The sequence below is a fragment of the Rhinoderma darwinii genome, chromosome 10, assembly GCF_050947455.1.
Source record: "Rhinoderma darwinii isolate aRhiDar2 chromosome 10, aRhiDar2.hap1, whole genome shotgun sequence".
NCBI lineage: Eukaryota > Metazoa > Chordata > Amphibia > Anura > Rhinodermatidae > Rhinoderma > Rhinoderma darwinii.
Genome location: NC_134696.1, coordinates 46,701,672 through 46,719,104, shown reverse-complemented (window position 1 = coordinate 46,719,104; position 17,433 = coordinate 46,701,672). Strand labels below are relative to the sequence as shown.

The 17,433-nt window shown below is 42.4% G+C and overlaps 1 protein-coding gene across 1 annotated transcript; it reads right to left on the bottom strand.

Annotated features, from left to right (window-relative positions):
- Positions 1 to 241: 241 nt before the first annotated feature.
- On the bottom strand, positions 242 to 7,890 carry LOC142661428 (protein kinase C delta type-like). Its single transcript, XM_075838823.1, has 7 exons — positions 7,657 to 7,890; positions 5,916 to 6,004; positions 2,874 to 3,032; positions 2,600 to 2,691; positions 2,036 to 2,098; positions 1,267 to 1,726; positions 242 to 1,146 (listed from the first exon to the last, which is right to left on the bottom strand). The coding sequence occupies exons 1-7, from the start codon at positions 7,859 to 7,861 to the stop codon at positions 1,048 to 1,050; spliced, it is 1,167 nt and encodes a 388-aa protein (XP_075694938.1). The 5' UTR covers positions 7,862 to 7,890; the 3' UTR covers positions 242 to 1,047.
- Positions 7,891 to 17,433: the final 9,543 nt, after the last annotated feature.

The following is a 17,433-nucleotide window of genomic DNA, read 5'->3' as shown; positions in this document are numbered from 1 at the left end:
CTCATATTTACTTTCCACGTTTGGCAAACAAGAATAATCAATGGTTTTATCTTTTCTTCCACTTTGTTCTTGTGCCCTCATAATCAAGATTGTATAAGATGTGTTCGTATTTTAAGTACAGAATGTAAAGAACAGAAACTTCTCATATGAAGAGACCAGAGAACCCAATAAATACAACCCTGAGCAGCACGTGGACAGTCAATGGAAATAAAACCAGGTACACAAAGACATAGGGGGGTAAAATGGAGGATTTTATTTAATTTGTGTTTTTTATTAATGAAGGGGACTTCTAAATAAAGTCAAGGATATGTTAGATCCATTGACTTTCATTGATCCAGGGGAAGGCGAAAAACCCGGATGAGCCATGTGCCAATTTAGCTCAAATGGGGAAAAATTCCTTCCCGACTCCACGCATGACAGTCAGACAAGTCCCTGGATCAATTACTACATAATAATTTGTCCCCTAAAAAAATTGCCGAATTGTGTTTTGGATTAGGGCAGTGGCTGAATGGGGTGGGGGGTGGTGGGCTGCTGTTTTGATCCAGAGGAAGGCGAGAAAAAACCCCTTTGAGACATTTGCCAATTTGTCCTGATATAAGGGGAAAAACATTCCTTCCTGACTCCAAATATAGCAGTCGGTGAAAATAATCCCTGGATCAAAAGCCCATAAAAATACTCACCTCACATACATATTATGTAGAGATGGAAATCTGTCAGCTCAGCATTGATGGTCAGATGGATCTTCTCTTTCCCTTAGAACTTGACTTGTTCCCCGGTACTCAGCTGGCTGCAGGACTTTTAACCTGAACTTACCGGCCCCTGTTGGAAGCAGATGTTAAGGGCCTAAGGATTCTGAAGATCCGAAGAGACGTCGGGGTCAGGCCAGAGGTCAGAAGATTCAGAGCCAAGAGTCTGGGGCAGCAATATGATGGTATTAACGGCACTAAATCAGCAGAGAGAGACGTGGTCCAGGGCAAGCCAAGGTCAGGTACACAAGCAGCAGGCAGAGGAGGCTCAAGGTTCTGGGCAGGAGGCACAAGTTTTTTTCTACTGTGTCCAGCTTGGTGATAGAAATGAAAAACCGGACACAGGATGAAGATCTGGTTCATCTACTGGCACATCCAGATGGTTCATCTCCAGAACGTGCTATGAGAGAAAGAAATGTAGAGATTGGACTATTAGTTTAGTTTCACTTGGTAACTATGGTTATAGTCCAGTATACACTCTGTAACTCCAGAGACCTGTATCCAATATTCCTTTACTTACATGGAAAGGTGTAAATGGAGGCTGTGCTCTCCTATTCTCCAGTTCCTCCCAACAGATGGTTCCGAAAAATGGGTGGTCTCTGATGTTTCCTGACACACCCAGGCGCCTGTCAGGATTCTTCCGTAGCAGCTTCTTTATAAGATGTTTCAGGTCTACATTCAGCCAAGATGGAAATATTGGCTTCTCGGTGGTAACTGACTTGTAGACCATTTGCCTTTTGGGGCCATTGTAAAATGGGGAAAGTCCAGATGACATTTTGGACACAACTATCCCCAGGCTCCACCAATCCACTGCTACATTGTATCCTTCATCCAGGAGCACCTCTGGGGCCATGTAGCGATACGTTCCCGTCTGTCCATAGATCTTACTAGACGCGGTCAGACCGTCTTGCGCCAGACCCAGGTCTATAATTCGGACATGACCATCTCTGTCCAGCATGATGTTGGCTGGCTTGATGTCTCTGCAATTAAATAAGAACATTTCTGTCTGTGGCTTTGAAATATAACCACCGGACACATCTGAAAGGTGACTGAGCATTAGACAATTCTGGCAGGGGGTAACAAATGCACACCGATGACACAAAAAAAAAGAGAGAAGCAGGAGAAAGCAAAGGGCTGGGATCAGGATTTCTCCAAGTCTTTTATTATGTTCCTTATTCATCGAAATACATACTGTATATAAATTTAAATGTAATAATACCCCGGACAGTGAATCATTCTCAACAATGTAAAGGAGACAAAGAGACTGTTATAACTACTGTTGCTCTTACCGATGGGCGATGCCATGCCTGTGGAGGAACTGGAGACCACAAATCAATTCTGCTGTGTAGAACCTGATAAAGAGAGCAGAGTGCTTAGTATCAATGACATGAGATCATTCTGTAGGACTATATAATAGAGAATTCCAACATCATCTCTAATATATAGTTTAACCTCTGTATCAGAAGAACCGATCTCCGATCCCTTCAAAGAATTCCAGACGTCGATAGAATGAAATTAAAGGTTCACTCTCCTGCCCAAGACCACCACCATTGACCCCTTCACCATCCTAAACTTTACATGAATGATTATTTCATTATATAATATTAGGTGTTCATCACTGAGACCTCCAGGTATATTAGATGTTATCTCATGACCACTCTAAACCACTCTTTCGAATGAATATTAATATTAAACCTTTCATCACCTTAGACTATTAGAGATAATAGGTATTAACCTCTAAACCACTGTAGACTACTAGGAGTATTACAGGAATACTAGCACTAACCTCTTAACCCCCTAACTCTAGGCCATTTGGTTTCCTATATTTTGCCATCTATTCCATGATTACTCACCGCACATTGCCGATGTTCAGGCTGCCGCACATTTTAATGAGTGACCTCAGGCTGCCGCCGGACAAATACTCCATGATGAAATAGGCGACGTCCTGCATAACAAATAGCACAATATTAGAAAAAGAGAAACATATTTTATTATGTGTCATCTGTGTTATAAAGCAGAATATATAATATATATATATATATATATATATATATATATATATATATATATATATATATATATATATATATATAGTGTGAGAGAGAGAAGAGTCAGACCTATCTGTACCTGAGACTGCAGTGCGGCGCAGAGATGACACAAGAATGGACAGTCTCTGGCCGCCAGGAGTATCCGTCTCTCTTGCAGTAGGCTTTCTGCATTATCCCTCTTGGTGATGATCTTTATGGCCTTATAGATGTTGTGGCCGGGGACAGATGCTAAGACCACCTGAGAAAAACAAATGCAAAATAGTCAATTAGTATTCCTTAGTTTTACATTGAAGGCCTCTCCGTCAACGTGTGTTCGGTGGGTGTACCACCCCCAGGACCTCCAGTGATCAGCAGCGCGAGGGTGCAGTGGAAGGCAATAGATCACCTCAGCTCCTACGCTTCAGTACTTGTTACAGTATCAAGCATCAGCTCAGCTCATCGGGTCTGCGCTTCAGTACTAGATACAGCGGCATAGACAATTGTGTTGGTACCAGTGGCTGCAACTCTTTGGTGGCAGTGCCCAGTGGCACATTTGTTGCCCTGGAGACCGGCCTCAAAACCCAGTGGGACGTTACCTCCAACCACTTTATTGCACCTTTTTCCTTACAGTTGCTCAGTGTTGTGTCTGTGCTGCAAATTATATGCAGGGAGGGAGAAAACCAACGAATGTTTCCCTTCTACTAAAGAGGAACGCTCATTGGTTACAGAGCAGCTCCTATCACACAGTATTATCCTGTCACTATCACATCCTTATATTTATTTATACGTGTAAGGACGGGGAGGGGAAAATTATAAAATGGGGGAGAATAATGTAAAATGTTGGAATTGTAATTTTATTAAAAATTGATTTGTGTAAAGTTATGGAAAGGTCGTTTACATTGACCAATTATCATTAAAAGGGTATTCCTAAAATCCAAAATGATCACCTCTCCACAGAATAGATGATAATCGTCTGATCGCCCCACCACAGGATAAGTGGTAGTTGTCTGATTGCTGGGGGCCCCACCACTGGGACTCCCACTGATTGCGAGAATGGGGATTCTGAAACCCTATTTCTCCTCACTGCTCGACCTTAGTGAGGAGGACATTGAATGGAGTAGCGCTCAAGCAGGCGTTCTTCATTCAAAGTCTATGGGATTGACGGAAACAGCCGAGTATGGTGCTAAGCTGTTTCCATAATTCTTATAGACATTTAATGCGACATTCAAGCTTCTCCTCACTGCGGATGGTTCAGTAAGGGGGATCAAGCGGTTCGGGATCCCGATTCTCACGATCAGTGGGGGTCCCAGCGGTGGGGCCCCCAGCAGTCAGACCACTGTCACTTATCCTGTGGATAGGTGATAATGTTTAATTCTGTGACAACCCCTTTAATATTTTCGTAGCAATAATTGTTCAGTGTAAATGCAGAAAAATCTCAACACACAAACGATTGTTTATTGTTGATCCTCATTGATCCCGTGTTGTAAAAATGATCGTTATCGACGGCATGATCAGTATATGTTCCTAAAAGTACACCGCGTATCCGCCCTGGTAAACGCAGAGAATTCGAGCTAAAAAAACAGACAATTGTGGTGCATTTTCTTGCATTCCGCTGCAGAAAACTGCACATATAAAAATAAAAAAGTTTGATACTTACGTAGCCATGGCGAGTCGTCCCTCTGTTTTCCTGCAGCTCGGCCTCTTAGGATGACGTTTCATCTGATGTGACTGCAGCAGCCTGTGATTGGCTGCAGCAGTCACATGGGAAGAAACGTCATCCCAGGGGGCCGGCCTGGATGAAGATACACAGAATTCTGGGTAAGTATACATTTTATGTTTTCTGAGTTGCATTTTTGCGTTGGAATCGCTGCTTTTCCACCACAAAAAAATGCAACAACTGTTATTTGTTGCGGGTTTCACCTCCCCATTTAATTCAAAGGGGAAAACCTGCAACAAATAAGTAGCGATTACGTAAATACAATTGACATGCTAAAGATTTAAAAAAAAACACACCGCAGGTCAATTTCTGAGCGTGTTTTCCGCTCATTATTTACGCAGCGTGTGGATGAGATTTGTTCAGATCTCATCCACTTTCTACTACTGTATCAGGCCGGGTATACACGAGAGTGTGCGTTTTGCGCACGCAAAAAACGCTGCATTTTGCGTGCACAAAAGGCACTTAACAGCTCCGTGTGTCATCACCATATGATGCGCGGCTGCGTGATTTTCGCGCAGCCGCCATCATTATAACACTCTGCTTGGATGTTTGTAAACAGAAAAGCACGTGGTGCTTTTCTGTTTTCATTCATCCTTTTCAGTGCTGTTGCGCGAATCACGCTTGTCCCACGGAACTGCTTCCGTGTGACATGCATGGTTTTCACGCACCCATTGACTTCAATGGCTGCGTGATGCGCGAACAACGCACAAATATAGGACATGTCGTGAGTTTTTCGCAGCGGACTCACGCTGCGCAAAAATCACTGGCTATCTGCACTGCCCCATAGACTAACATAGGTCCGTACAACACGCTTGAAAATCACGTGCGTTGCACGGACGTAATACACGTTCGTGTAGACAAGCCCATATGGTGAGGTTTTTCCGCAACTGAATCCGTTGCAGAAAATCCGCAGTATTTACGCTACGTGTGAACTTACCCTTACAATAGACATTGGTGCCTAGATCACAGCTCTCATAACAGCTGTCACTAACAATGACACGCCTGGTACCAATGGATTTAACCTTCAGATACTCATTGCACAACTTATTATACCACCAATCGTTTATCAGTTGTTGAATATTTTTGCAACGTAAATCCGTTACATCCTTGTTTAAAATCCTGTTCACATATTCTTTACGACCGAAAATAAGCCGTGTGAACATACCCTAACCATATGGTAGCACATGGAGTGCCTCTGGTTCTGTAATATAGTCTTGTGATTTCTCCGAGTGCCAACTTACAGGGTCTGTGCAGTCGTCTCTGCCACATGTATGGATCCTTATCAGCACCTCAGACACAAGTTTTTTTTTGGTATTTTTTTTAATCCATACCTTGAGCTCCTCTCCATCCCCTAAATGGAGCCTAGATCTCCTGCCCCTTGTTCCGGCTCGACCTTAGTATGAAGTAGAAAGTTCTCAAACTTACTGTACCGAAGCTGCCCTTGCCCAGCACCTGATGGAATGTGAACCCGCTGATAGAAAGTCGGGCACTGGATGCTATAGCGGTGCTGGGCCCTGATGGAAGAAAATAAGAAATAGAAGATTAGTTTACTTGGAAGTCATGTAATGAGAAAAGCCGAGAACAGGAGATTATTACAGAAATTATCCTACAAGGTCCAGTGATTGTATTACAGAATCATTTACTATTATGAAGTCAAAGATAATAGTAAGAGCCGCGGATATCATTCACACATATGTATGGAAATACTTCCTGAGGGCATCAGAACTGGAGATACGTGAGATAAAGTAGTAATGATGGGTGGATAGTTGTCCGAGTCAGTAATCCCATTGAGGAACCATACAGTTAACCTCGTCCATCCTGCAATGTCTGATAACAGAGAACAATAGAGAAAATACAACAGAGAATCATATAGTAGGTATAATAGACCTTAGATTTAGTGTCCCTTCAACCGGTTCCTGACTGCTGGCTGTGTATATACGTACGGTGGTTGGGGTCCTTAAAACCTGCGCCATAGACTATTTACCGTGCAGCTTGCTGCCCGAGCGATCAGGCAGCTGAATGTCGGGTGCTGGGCAGTCAGTGATTGCCGGGACCCTGAGGAGAAGATAGAAGCAGCTTTTGCTGCTTCTATTCTCTCTGATCTCTTCTACACAGCGCTCAATGAGCACTGTGTAAATGAATAGAGGCAGTGGCAGTGGTCCCATTGATCATGTGACTAGTCACTTGATCGCCGGGTGCCGTTAGTGGCAGGTTGCTGCTAGGTCTTACTGTGCAGCCCCAGTTACAGTGGAAAAATATGATGTCAAAGAAGAAAGAAAAAAAAACAAAGCCCCTCAAAAGGTCTTTTCTGATCTTTGAGGGACAGACCATAGTAATAAAAAAAAACGTTAAAGTGAAAACGTTAAAGTGAAAAAAACGTTAATAATACACATAAAATACCCACCCCAAAAAAACATTCCCCACGCCAATCATTGTCATAACGCTAGCCCTGACCCAACTACCCTAAAATAGACATGTAAAATATCAAAATGCACGGTAGACAATGACGATCACAAATAAAAGGTCTATTTTAGGGTAAACTATGTTATTACCAGAAAAAATAGCTAAAATGTAAAAAAATACTTATTTTTTTACTATTATTTTCAAACTTTAAGCCTGAAAATTCTAAAACAGCAAAAAGGATGTGTTTAAAAATGTTGATAAAAGAAGCTTGCATTGTCTACGGAAAAAAACAATGCAAAAATCACGTCGCTAGCCCAACAATATAATTGGGTTTGTGCTGCGCTGTGATTTCCCACACAGACAACTATAATTCTGTCAGATGTTCCTTAGAATCAGACTGGAAACTGTCACTTTGTAGTGTAAGGATCGGAGGGAATTGTAAAAGTCCGCTCCACAATTTTCAGCAAGTAGAAAGTTTTCCATCAAGTACAGAAACGGTTTTAGAGGAGTTTCCAGTTGAAGCCCCATGTGTGATGCCGCATGTAGGAGCTGCACTTGTGTTATTTACAGGCCGTTCTTACACCTGAATGTGGGGAAAACTGAGAAAACACCCGAGGAATGGGGCCAGGGACAGTGTTGTGTCATGTGACCACTTACAATAATAAATAAATGTAGACAGGTAGAAGATTAACTGCAACCACATTGTACATGAGACTTGGAAGGACTTAAAAGTACCCCATATGGATAAAGTGTCCCCCCCTACCTTCTCTTGGCTCCTCATCCTCCAACTCTCTGGTGTTGGGTCCAATTCTCTTCTTCTTCATGTCTTCCTCCAGGCTGTCTTCTCCTCTCTTCCTCTTCTCTTCTCTCTTCATCTCTACTTCTTTCTTCTCCGTCTCTTCTCCTCTCTTCATCTTTCCCTCTTCTTCTCTCCTCTTCTCATCGTCTTCTTGTCCACTGGACGCCATTTTCTATCAAATCTCACCGATCAATTCAACTCTCTTCCACTCGCTGCAGTCGACAGTTGAAAAGTGAACGACAGTTGACCGTGTGCCAGTCACATGACCTCAGGACAGGAAATAGAATCTTCAGGTGGCAACTGCCATGTTGGTACTCCATCTACCTGCTCTGCCACTGTAATGTAGGGATCATGCTTGGCATCTAGTGTATAGATGGATATAGAAATTCATGGCTGGATATTCCATTACTGTAATAATAGTTCAGCTGATATGACTGTTATATCTGTGTTGGCTGCGGTGCCCATATTTTATAACAGACTCTTTATGGGGTTTGATAATAACGTCAGTTGCTGGACATTTTTCTTTTGATGAATTATTACAGTGAAATCTCTTTAAGAAGACGACTCCTGATCTAGATCAGATTTTCCAGTGCTAGATTCTCACTTATATCCTATGTATATTGTCCTTCTTCTTTGAGAGGACCATCCCTGTAGAAGAACATTGTAATACTATAATTTTGGGGGCTCAAGTCAACAAGGTTTCAGTTTTCCCAAGAAAAATGGAACCTTTTCCCAATGGTGAAGATTCCATACTGGGGGTTTACATTGATGTTGGCATTTATGGGCACTCCCTGGTGTACATTGTGGTGTATAATGAGTCTCTGGCACGTTATGGGCACTTCCCAGTGTAGATTATGGTGTATAATGACTGGCATTTTATTGGCACTCCTCAGTGTAAATTGTGGTGTATAATGACTGGCATGTTATGGGCACTCGTCAGTGTAGATTATGGTGTATAATGAGTGTCTGCTATTTTTTGGAGAAAAGAAAAAAAAATACTGTCTGCCCCAGTGTTCTCCTATAATAATTAGTACGGGGACATAATGTTTAAATGATACTTAATGCAAAATACTGCGCCAATGTTAACTAAATTGTGTGCCTTGACTCATTGACAAAAATAATCCTGCACGGGGCATCACGTAACCTAAGGCCGGCACGATAAACTGACATAATTGCATTCTCTACAACCGGTTGCAGTTCACGATACAGATTAGTAATTAAATAATTATCTTTCTGGGGGCGCTATGAGTACGGTACCATATTTGTGGGGAACTGTGTGACTGCAACTATTTTCGGCTGCATTGTTTGACAGGCACTTCTATTGCACTGGCTCTCCTATTTGTAATGAACTCTTGACTGGCACTATTATTTGGGGAGCACTATGTGGCTGGCACGTTAGTTGGGGGCACTATTGCTGTGGTACTTTTATTTTGGGGGCACTATATGTATAGAACAATTAGTGCTGCTCAAAACAGAACAATACAGACTATTCAAAATAATGTCTTCACATGGACAATGCTGCAAAATCTGGGGGCACTATTTCTATGGCGCTATTCATTTTGGGACACTATCAGTATGGTGCTATTTCAGGGAGGACTATGTTTTTGGCCTTATTATTTTTGGGGCACTCTCTGTTATAGGGACACTATGAGAGTTTTATATCAACAGGTATAGTTTTGGAGATATGGCCTAGGTTCTAAGGCCTAGGTTCATTCTTCTGCCTAAGACCACCACCATTAACCCCTTCCTAAACTCTACATAAACGACTATTTCATTATATAATATTAGGTGTTCATTACTGAACCACATCAGACCTCCAGGTATATTACAGATTATCTCATAACCACTCTAGACCACAGTTTCTAATTATTAATATTATCCCTTTCAGCACCCGAGACAATTACAGATAATCGGTATTAACCTCTCAATCACTGTAGTCTACCAGGTGCATTACAGGTATATTATCACTAACCTCTTTACCCCCAAACCTGTAGGCCATTTTCTTTTCTATATTTTGCCGTCTATTCCATGATTACCCACTGCACATTGTCGATGTTCAGGCTGCCGCACATTTTAATGAGTGGCCCCAGGTTGCCGCCGGACAGATACTCCATGATGAAATAGGCACGGTCCTGTATAAGAAAATATATAAGCACAATATTAGTAAAATAGAAACATATTTTAAGAGAGAGATTTCTTGAAGTAGGCTTTCTACATTATCACTTTTGGTGACTATCATTATGGCCTTATAGAAGTTTTGGCCGAGGACGGATGCTAAGACCACCTTAAATCAAATGCAAAATAGTCAATTAGTAGGGCAGTGCCTGAGGGTATTGTGGATTAAGGAGTTTTCTGGAATTTTACATTAATGGCCTTTCCTTCAATGTGTATTCTGTGGGTGTCCCAACCCTGGGACCTCCAATGATCAGCAGCACCAGGGAGCAGTAGAAGATTCACTCAAGTGATTGGGACTGCGCTTCAGTATCCCATACAGCGGCATGGAAAAGTGTGTTGGTGCTGCAGTGAAGGGGATGCAACTCTTCGGTGGCAGGTTTTGGTGGCGCATTGGTCACTCCGGAGACTGGGCCTCAAAACCCAGTGGGCCATTACCCCCCCAACACTTCACATCCTTATATTTAGTTATACGTATAAGGAGGGGGAAGTGAACATTAAACAATGAGGGAGGATAATGCAAAATGTTGGTAATGTAATTTATTTAAAAAAAATATCTTGGGATATTGAAATCACCAGTGTCACTTCCACACACAACCATCGTGAGGCTAATAGTGAGTCACCCTCCATTTGGCAATTTAGATTTCATCTGGGGCTAATTAAAGATCCTCGTCTTATACAGTATATCACTGCCCCATCTTCAGAGCTCACAATTTCTTCTTATGAATCCAACAAGTCAGGAGAACGCGCAGCCACTGGAGCAGTTCCAGTAAGTAGTGAACTAACACAGATTAGCGATGTTCCTATGTGGTGCAGGGGCCTCGTCAGGTAGGGGCCTGTGCAGGGTTGTGCAAGTGAGTTTGTGCCTGATTTTATGTACTAAATGATTGAGAATGGAAAGCGGTGCATGTTAGAAACTCTAATGCAGATTCTGTGTACTATACAAAGAGTGAGATTTAATGGATGCCTAACTTTTCAGGTGACTTTTCAGAAGGAATAACACTATTTCTGGCATTATATGATTTGTAGTCTGGATTTTTTTTAGCAGTTTTTCCCTCTGCAGGCTCTATATCTAAATCTCAGTAGTCTCACTGCTATAATTTCTTCTTTACACTACATATATATATATATATATATATATATATATATATATATATATATATATATATATATATATATATACATACAGTATATATCTATGAGAGAAATACAGAATGCCGCATCAGCATGAAGGAGATTATACAGCACTAATGAGCATTGTAGCTGAGAATCCAGCACTGGTGTGGGATATGACTTACCAGGAAGCTGCAGCATTTGTCCATGTCCTTTTCACTCTGCTCCCTCCTCCTGTTCCCCTCTCTATAGACTTGTAATGGCAGCATGTCTGTGTCTAACTCACACTCTCTCTCTCTGCTCCCCCCTCCCCTCTCCATAGACTTGTATAGGCAGGCAGTGAATTAACACCCCCCCCCCTCCCACCGTCAATTCTGCTCTGTAACCAGGGATGGACAATGCTTGACAACAGAGGGTGGACAGCAGATTACAAAAAGGGAAATATCTAGTGGTTGTAAATTCACACAGAATTTGCATTGATAAAACAACAACATTTTAACAGTAAGTAAACTACACAGTTGATCTATATAAGGCATATTATTAGATTAACACAAGTTGCTTGAAAAGTTAGTGTTCATTTAATATTTCCCAAGAGATCTTGTGTGCTATACACAGGGGTTAGGCAAACATGAAAGTTCTATTGTGTCAGGACCTTTTTGCTGTATACAAGATATAGGAAGTTTAAGTTAAGTTGTTCACACGGCATTTCGTGTGTAAGTTCGGTGAATATGCCAGGAAATATATGTCAACCGTATCCATAACCTATAATGGACAGAACATATGCCAAAATAGTGTCCTTGTGGCATGCATCTAGCCGGTATGCATAGGCATACCTTTTTACAATTCTATTGTTATACAATGTTAGTCAATGTTAGACATACGCCACTGTATGGTATACAGTGGCATACGTCTGGACTATACGTCCAGCATATACTGCAGATTCAGTGTGAACAGAGCATTACTTTTCTGGTTTTCCGGTGTGCTGTAGCTGGGGTAAAGTGCATTATTGTTTTAGATGAGTAATAAAAAATGGGAACTCAACACTCCAAGGTATTATGCAATAAGTGATATTTTATTTCACATATATAGTGAGAAGTAGTAATCCAAAAATAGATTTAACGTTTCAGTCTATACATTCGACCTTCTTCAGACAAGGATTACGTCCGTGGATAACCCCTTCCCGCAATTTCACGTACAGTTACATGATGGGAGCTGATGTTTTCCCGCAATTCCACGTAACTGTACGTGAAAGAGATGGAGCTGGCTCAGGAGCTGAGCCAGCGACATCACCGCCGGGTGACAGCTGTATGTTACAGCTGGCATCCTGAGGTATCGGACAGGACCGGAGCTAGCCTCCGATCCGACCGATTAACCCCTCACATGCTGCGTTCAATAGAGATCGCAGCATGTGAGGAGTTTATAGCCACCGGCACCCCAGCAACGTGATCGCTGGGTTGCCGGTGGCTACAAAGGCGATCGGAGGCCTAATACTTACCTCCCGGTCTGCCAGTAACTGAATCCTCCTATGCCCTGTCGTCAGCGGGGCCCAAAAGGCTTCTGGTGCCATCGGCAAGATGGCGCCGGCTCAGCTTCCAGCTGAGAAGCTGAGCCGGCGTCATCAGCAGTGGGTGTCCGCTGTATGTTACAGCGGACATCCCACTGTAAAGGCAGGAACCTGAGCTAGCTCCAATTCCTGCCATTAACCCCTTCAATGCAGCGATCCAATGCAATCGCTGCATCAAAGTGGTTTGTATGAAATCGGCAACTTACCATGCGATGGCAAGGCTGGCGACTGCTACCATGGCAACAGGAGGCCTACAATAGCTTCCTATCTGCCATTACGGAAGCTGATTAGGCCCCGTCCGGAGGCGGAGCCTGATCGGCTTGCTGTCAGTGAACAACTGACAGTTCTAATACATTGCACTACATAGGTAGTGCAATGTATTATAACATCAAACAAACAGTCGGAGCTTCAAGTCCTCTAGTGGGACTAAAGAAAAGTGTAAAAAAAAAGTAAAAAATGTAAAAATAAAAGTTGTAAAAAATACAATAAATATTTCAAGTAATAAAATAAAACACAAATCTCCCTTTTTCCCTTATCAAGTCATTTATTATTGAAAAAAATAATAAAGCCATACATATTTGGTATCGCTGCGACCGTAACGACCTGAACTATAAAAATATTATGCTATTTATTCTGCACAGTGAACGCCGTAAAGAAAACTCTAAAAAATACTGAAATAATTGCTATTTTTTGGTCACTTTGTCTTCCAAAAATTTAAATAAAAAGTGATCAAAAAAGTCGCATGTGCCCAAAAATGGTACCTATAAAAACTATAACTCGTCTCGCTAAAAACAAGCCCTCATACAGCTTCGTCGACTAAAAAATTAAAACCGTTATGGCTCTCACAACTTGGCGACAGAAAAAAATCCATTCTCTTTACAAAAGTTATTTTATTGTGCAAAAAGTTGTTAAACATAAAAAAGCTATAAATTAGGTATCACCGGAATCACAGAATAAAGGTAACATGTAATTTATAATGCGTGGTGAACGCTGTATAAAAAGAACTAAAAAAATATGCCAGAATTGCTGTTTTTTGGTCACCTTGCCTCCCAAAAAAAAAAGGATAACAAGTGATCAAAAAGTCGTATGTACCCCAAAATGGTACCAATAAAAACTACAGCTCGTCCCGCAAAAAAAAACAGCCCTCATACCACTACGTCTATGAAAAAATAAAATTAGTAAAGGCTCCAATAAGTCAGGAAAGAAAAAATATGCAGTTGTGCCGGCCCGAGTGGAACATTTCTTCTGTTTCAAGTGGTGAATTATCAAGGCCCCTAAAATTAGGGAACCAGGAAGGGGAGGGCCCAAACATATCTGCTGGAAGTGAGGGTGCCCGTATTGTACCAGGACAACACTTCCCAGCAAAATTCCTCAAACTGCAAAGATGCCGAGTGTAGACCAAAAGGGGAATAAGTAAGGACCATTTATTAGTGCGACACCGGCCTGTGCAGAAAGGATTGCTTCACAGCGTAACAAATATCTATAGATTATTTTATTGTTTTCTTTTACCCCATTATTATACCACCTGACTATGCCCCTTATATACTCCACCCGGCTTACATGTACCCCCACATTATAAACTGAAACACCAGTAAGACTCCAAACAAAACTACTACCAAGCAAAATCAATGCTCCAAAAGCCAAATGGCGCTACCTCCCTTCTGAACCCTACAGTGTGCCCAAACAGCAGTTTACTTCCACATAAATGGCATCGCCATACCTGGGAGAACCCTTTTAACAATTTTTGGGGTGTGTGTCTCCAGTGGCATAAGCTGGGCACAACATATTTCCCGCTAAAATGGCATATCTAGGGAAAAATTTAAATTTTTACTTTGCACCTTCCGCAAGGCAAGGCAATCATTCATGGAAAAGGCCTGTGGGGTGAAAATGAATCACTACACCCCTTAATAAATGCCTTGAGGAGTGCAGTTTCCAAAATGGGGTCACTTCTCAGCAGTTTCTTTTATTATTTCACATCAGAGCCCTGCAATTGTGATCCAATACTTCGTAAATTGCCAAATTAGGCCTTAATTTTTTTCATGGTACACTTTCACTCCTGAGCCTGGTCGAATGTCCAGGCAACAGATTAGGGCCACGTGTAGGGTGCTTCTAAAACCGCGAAACACAGCATAATAATTAGAGAGCTGTCTTGTTATGATGGCATAAGCTGGGCACCACATCGGCATATCTATGGAAAAAATCCAATTTTCACTCTGCAACATCGAGTGCACACCAATTTCTGCCAATCACCTGTGGGGTTAATATGCTCACTATACCCCTAGGAGAATACCTTGAGGAGTGTAGTTTCCAAAATGGGGTCACTTCTGGGGTGGATCCACTGTTTTGGTCCCACAGGGACTTTGCAAATGCGACATAGCGCCCAGAAACCAATCCAGCAAAATCTGTACTGTGTCACGAGAAATCAATCTCAGAATCGCTTGGATAGGTAAAAGCATTCCGAAGTTATTACCACATAAAGTGAAACATGTCAGATTTGAAAAAATTGCCTGTGTCCTGAAGGCCAAAACAGGCTGTGTCCTTAAGGGGTTAATGACCCCCATATCAGCTCCCCATAGTATAATGCCCCCCTTATCAGCTCCATATACAGTATAATGCCCCCATATCAGCTCCCCATACAGTATAATGGCCCTCCATATCAGCTCCGCATACAGTATAATGCCCCCCGTATCAGCCCCCGTACAGTATAATGCACCCCCATATTAGGCCCCATACAGTATAATGCCCCCATATCAGCCCCCATACAGTATAATGCCCTCATATCAGCTGCCCATAGCCCCCCATATCAGCCCCCATACAGTATAATGCCCCCCATATCAGCCCCATACAGTATAATGCCCCCATATCAGCTCCCCATACAGTATAATGCCCCCCATATCAGCTCCCCATACAGTATAATGCCCCCCCATATCAGCCCCCATACAGTATAATACCCCAAATTCCGCGCCGGCTCTTCCACGCTGGCTGGATCTACCCTCACGTGACATCACGGTCACATGGTGCACTGAGTGTACCATGTGTCCGTGACGTCAAGGAGACTGGCCCGTAACCAGGAAGCACCGGAGAATTTATTCAATCGTGCTGTGTGGCAGTGGGGGCACTGTGGGCCCCCAGGCTTAGGGGACCTGTCGTAACTGCGACCGCTGTGACCCCTATAGCTACGCTACTGAACAAACTACATTAAATCAGTGTAAAAAATATGCAGCAAATTCTAGGCTGGCTGTGGATTCTTAAATCTGCAGCATGCCTTATTTGTTGCGGAAATGCTGCGTTTTTCACCATGGATTTCATTCATTGCAAGATTAGTAAATTCTGCCCCAAAATTAACAACGAAATCCGCATGTAACATATGTAACTTTCATGGTGGATTTTGATATGGATTTTTAGGCCGATTCGACAGCGAAAGAGACTTCCAGTCTAAATGGCAATGAAATTTGCTTTGTGAAGTCAGGATCACACACACAGTTTTGATGCAGTTTTTGGTGCAGTGTTTTGCTCTGTTTCTTGAGCCAAAGCCAAAAGTGCATTCAAAAAGAAGTTAAGGTATAAAGAAAAGACTGATATCAGCATCTCCTTTCTTTTGTGTCCACTACGGTGTTTAAGCAATTACTAAGGGATGGACCCCAATAGTTGCTGGGCGCAAGAGATACAGAATATATGGAGTGCCTGCCGGCAAACAGAGCCCTTGTTTCCCAACTACCAAAATTAAAATAACAAGTTTTATTTGGTATAGACGACCATAGACAGACTACATGAAGGTTAAAATTCCTGGTCCATTGCTGATTAGGATCAGCATAGTGCAATGTGTAGACACTCGAAAAAACAAGGTGCTAGCGACTGCAGTCCGCAACACCACGCTGGGGGGGCTTTTTTGAATTTTAATCTCTGGTCTTGCTGATCCTCTAGAAATTTAACATACAGCGTGGTGTTGCGGACTGCAGTTGCTAGCACCTTGCTTTTTTCGAGTGTCTACACATTGCACTATGCTGATCCTAATCAGCAATGGACCAGGAATTTTAACCTTCATGTAGTCTGTCTATGGTCGTCTATACCAAATAAAACTTGTTATTTTAATTTTGGTAGTTGGGAAACAAGGGCTCTGTTTGCCGGCAGGCACTCCATATATTCACTACGGTGTTTGACTCAAGAAACGAAGCCAAAAACTGCCACAAAACCTACATCCAAACAGTGTGTTATCTTGACCTAAGAATCCCGACATGTTGTTGGGCGCAGTTTTACTATTGATTGGTTTTTGTTTTTTTATATTTTATTCGGTAAATTATTGTGATACAAACACATTGGAGAGTAATACAAAATAATACTCCACACAATACCCTACAGATTCCCAACCCACCCCACCCACCCGCCAGATCCAAGGAACAACAAAGAAAAACAACCAAAAAACCCCTACACTTTACATAAATTCCAGACACCCCAAAGTTCCTCCTATTTACATAGTTGGTTCTGCTTTTTAGCTCTTATCTTCTCACTGCCCCCATGCTGTTTAGGCTTGGGAGCTGGTGACTATAGGGTATGTCCCCTTAAGGGATTTACCTAGCAGTTTTTTCCCTTAGGTAGGGTGGAGTTTCTGTCAGCTTCCTGGGTGGGCCCCTCCCACCCATATAAATAACGTTACACGGGGGGATTACTTCCTCTTGGACTCCCCCTGGACCTTGGAAGGAACCCTAAGAGAATGTCCTACTAACCTGGTAGTGTAGTAAGCATGGCAGACGCAGCATTAATGGCGCTCCTGAAAGAGAAGATTGAGAGAGAGAGAGAGAGAGAGAGAGAGAGGGAGCTTTATGGCTCTCCTCTCTGCCCAGTTCTCCCCCTGATCAGCCGTCTGATGTGGCTGGGCGTGCAGCAGTAAGGCA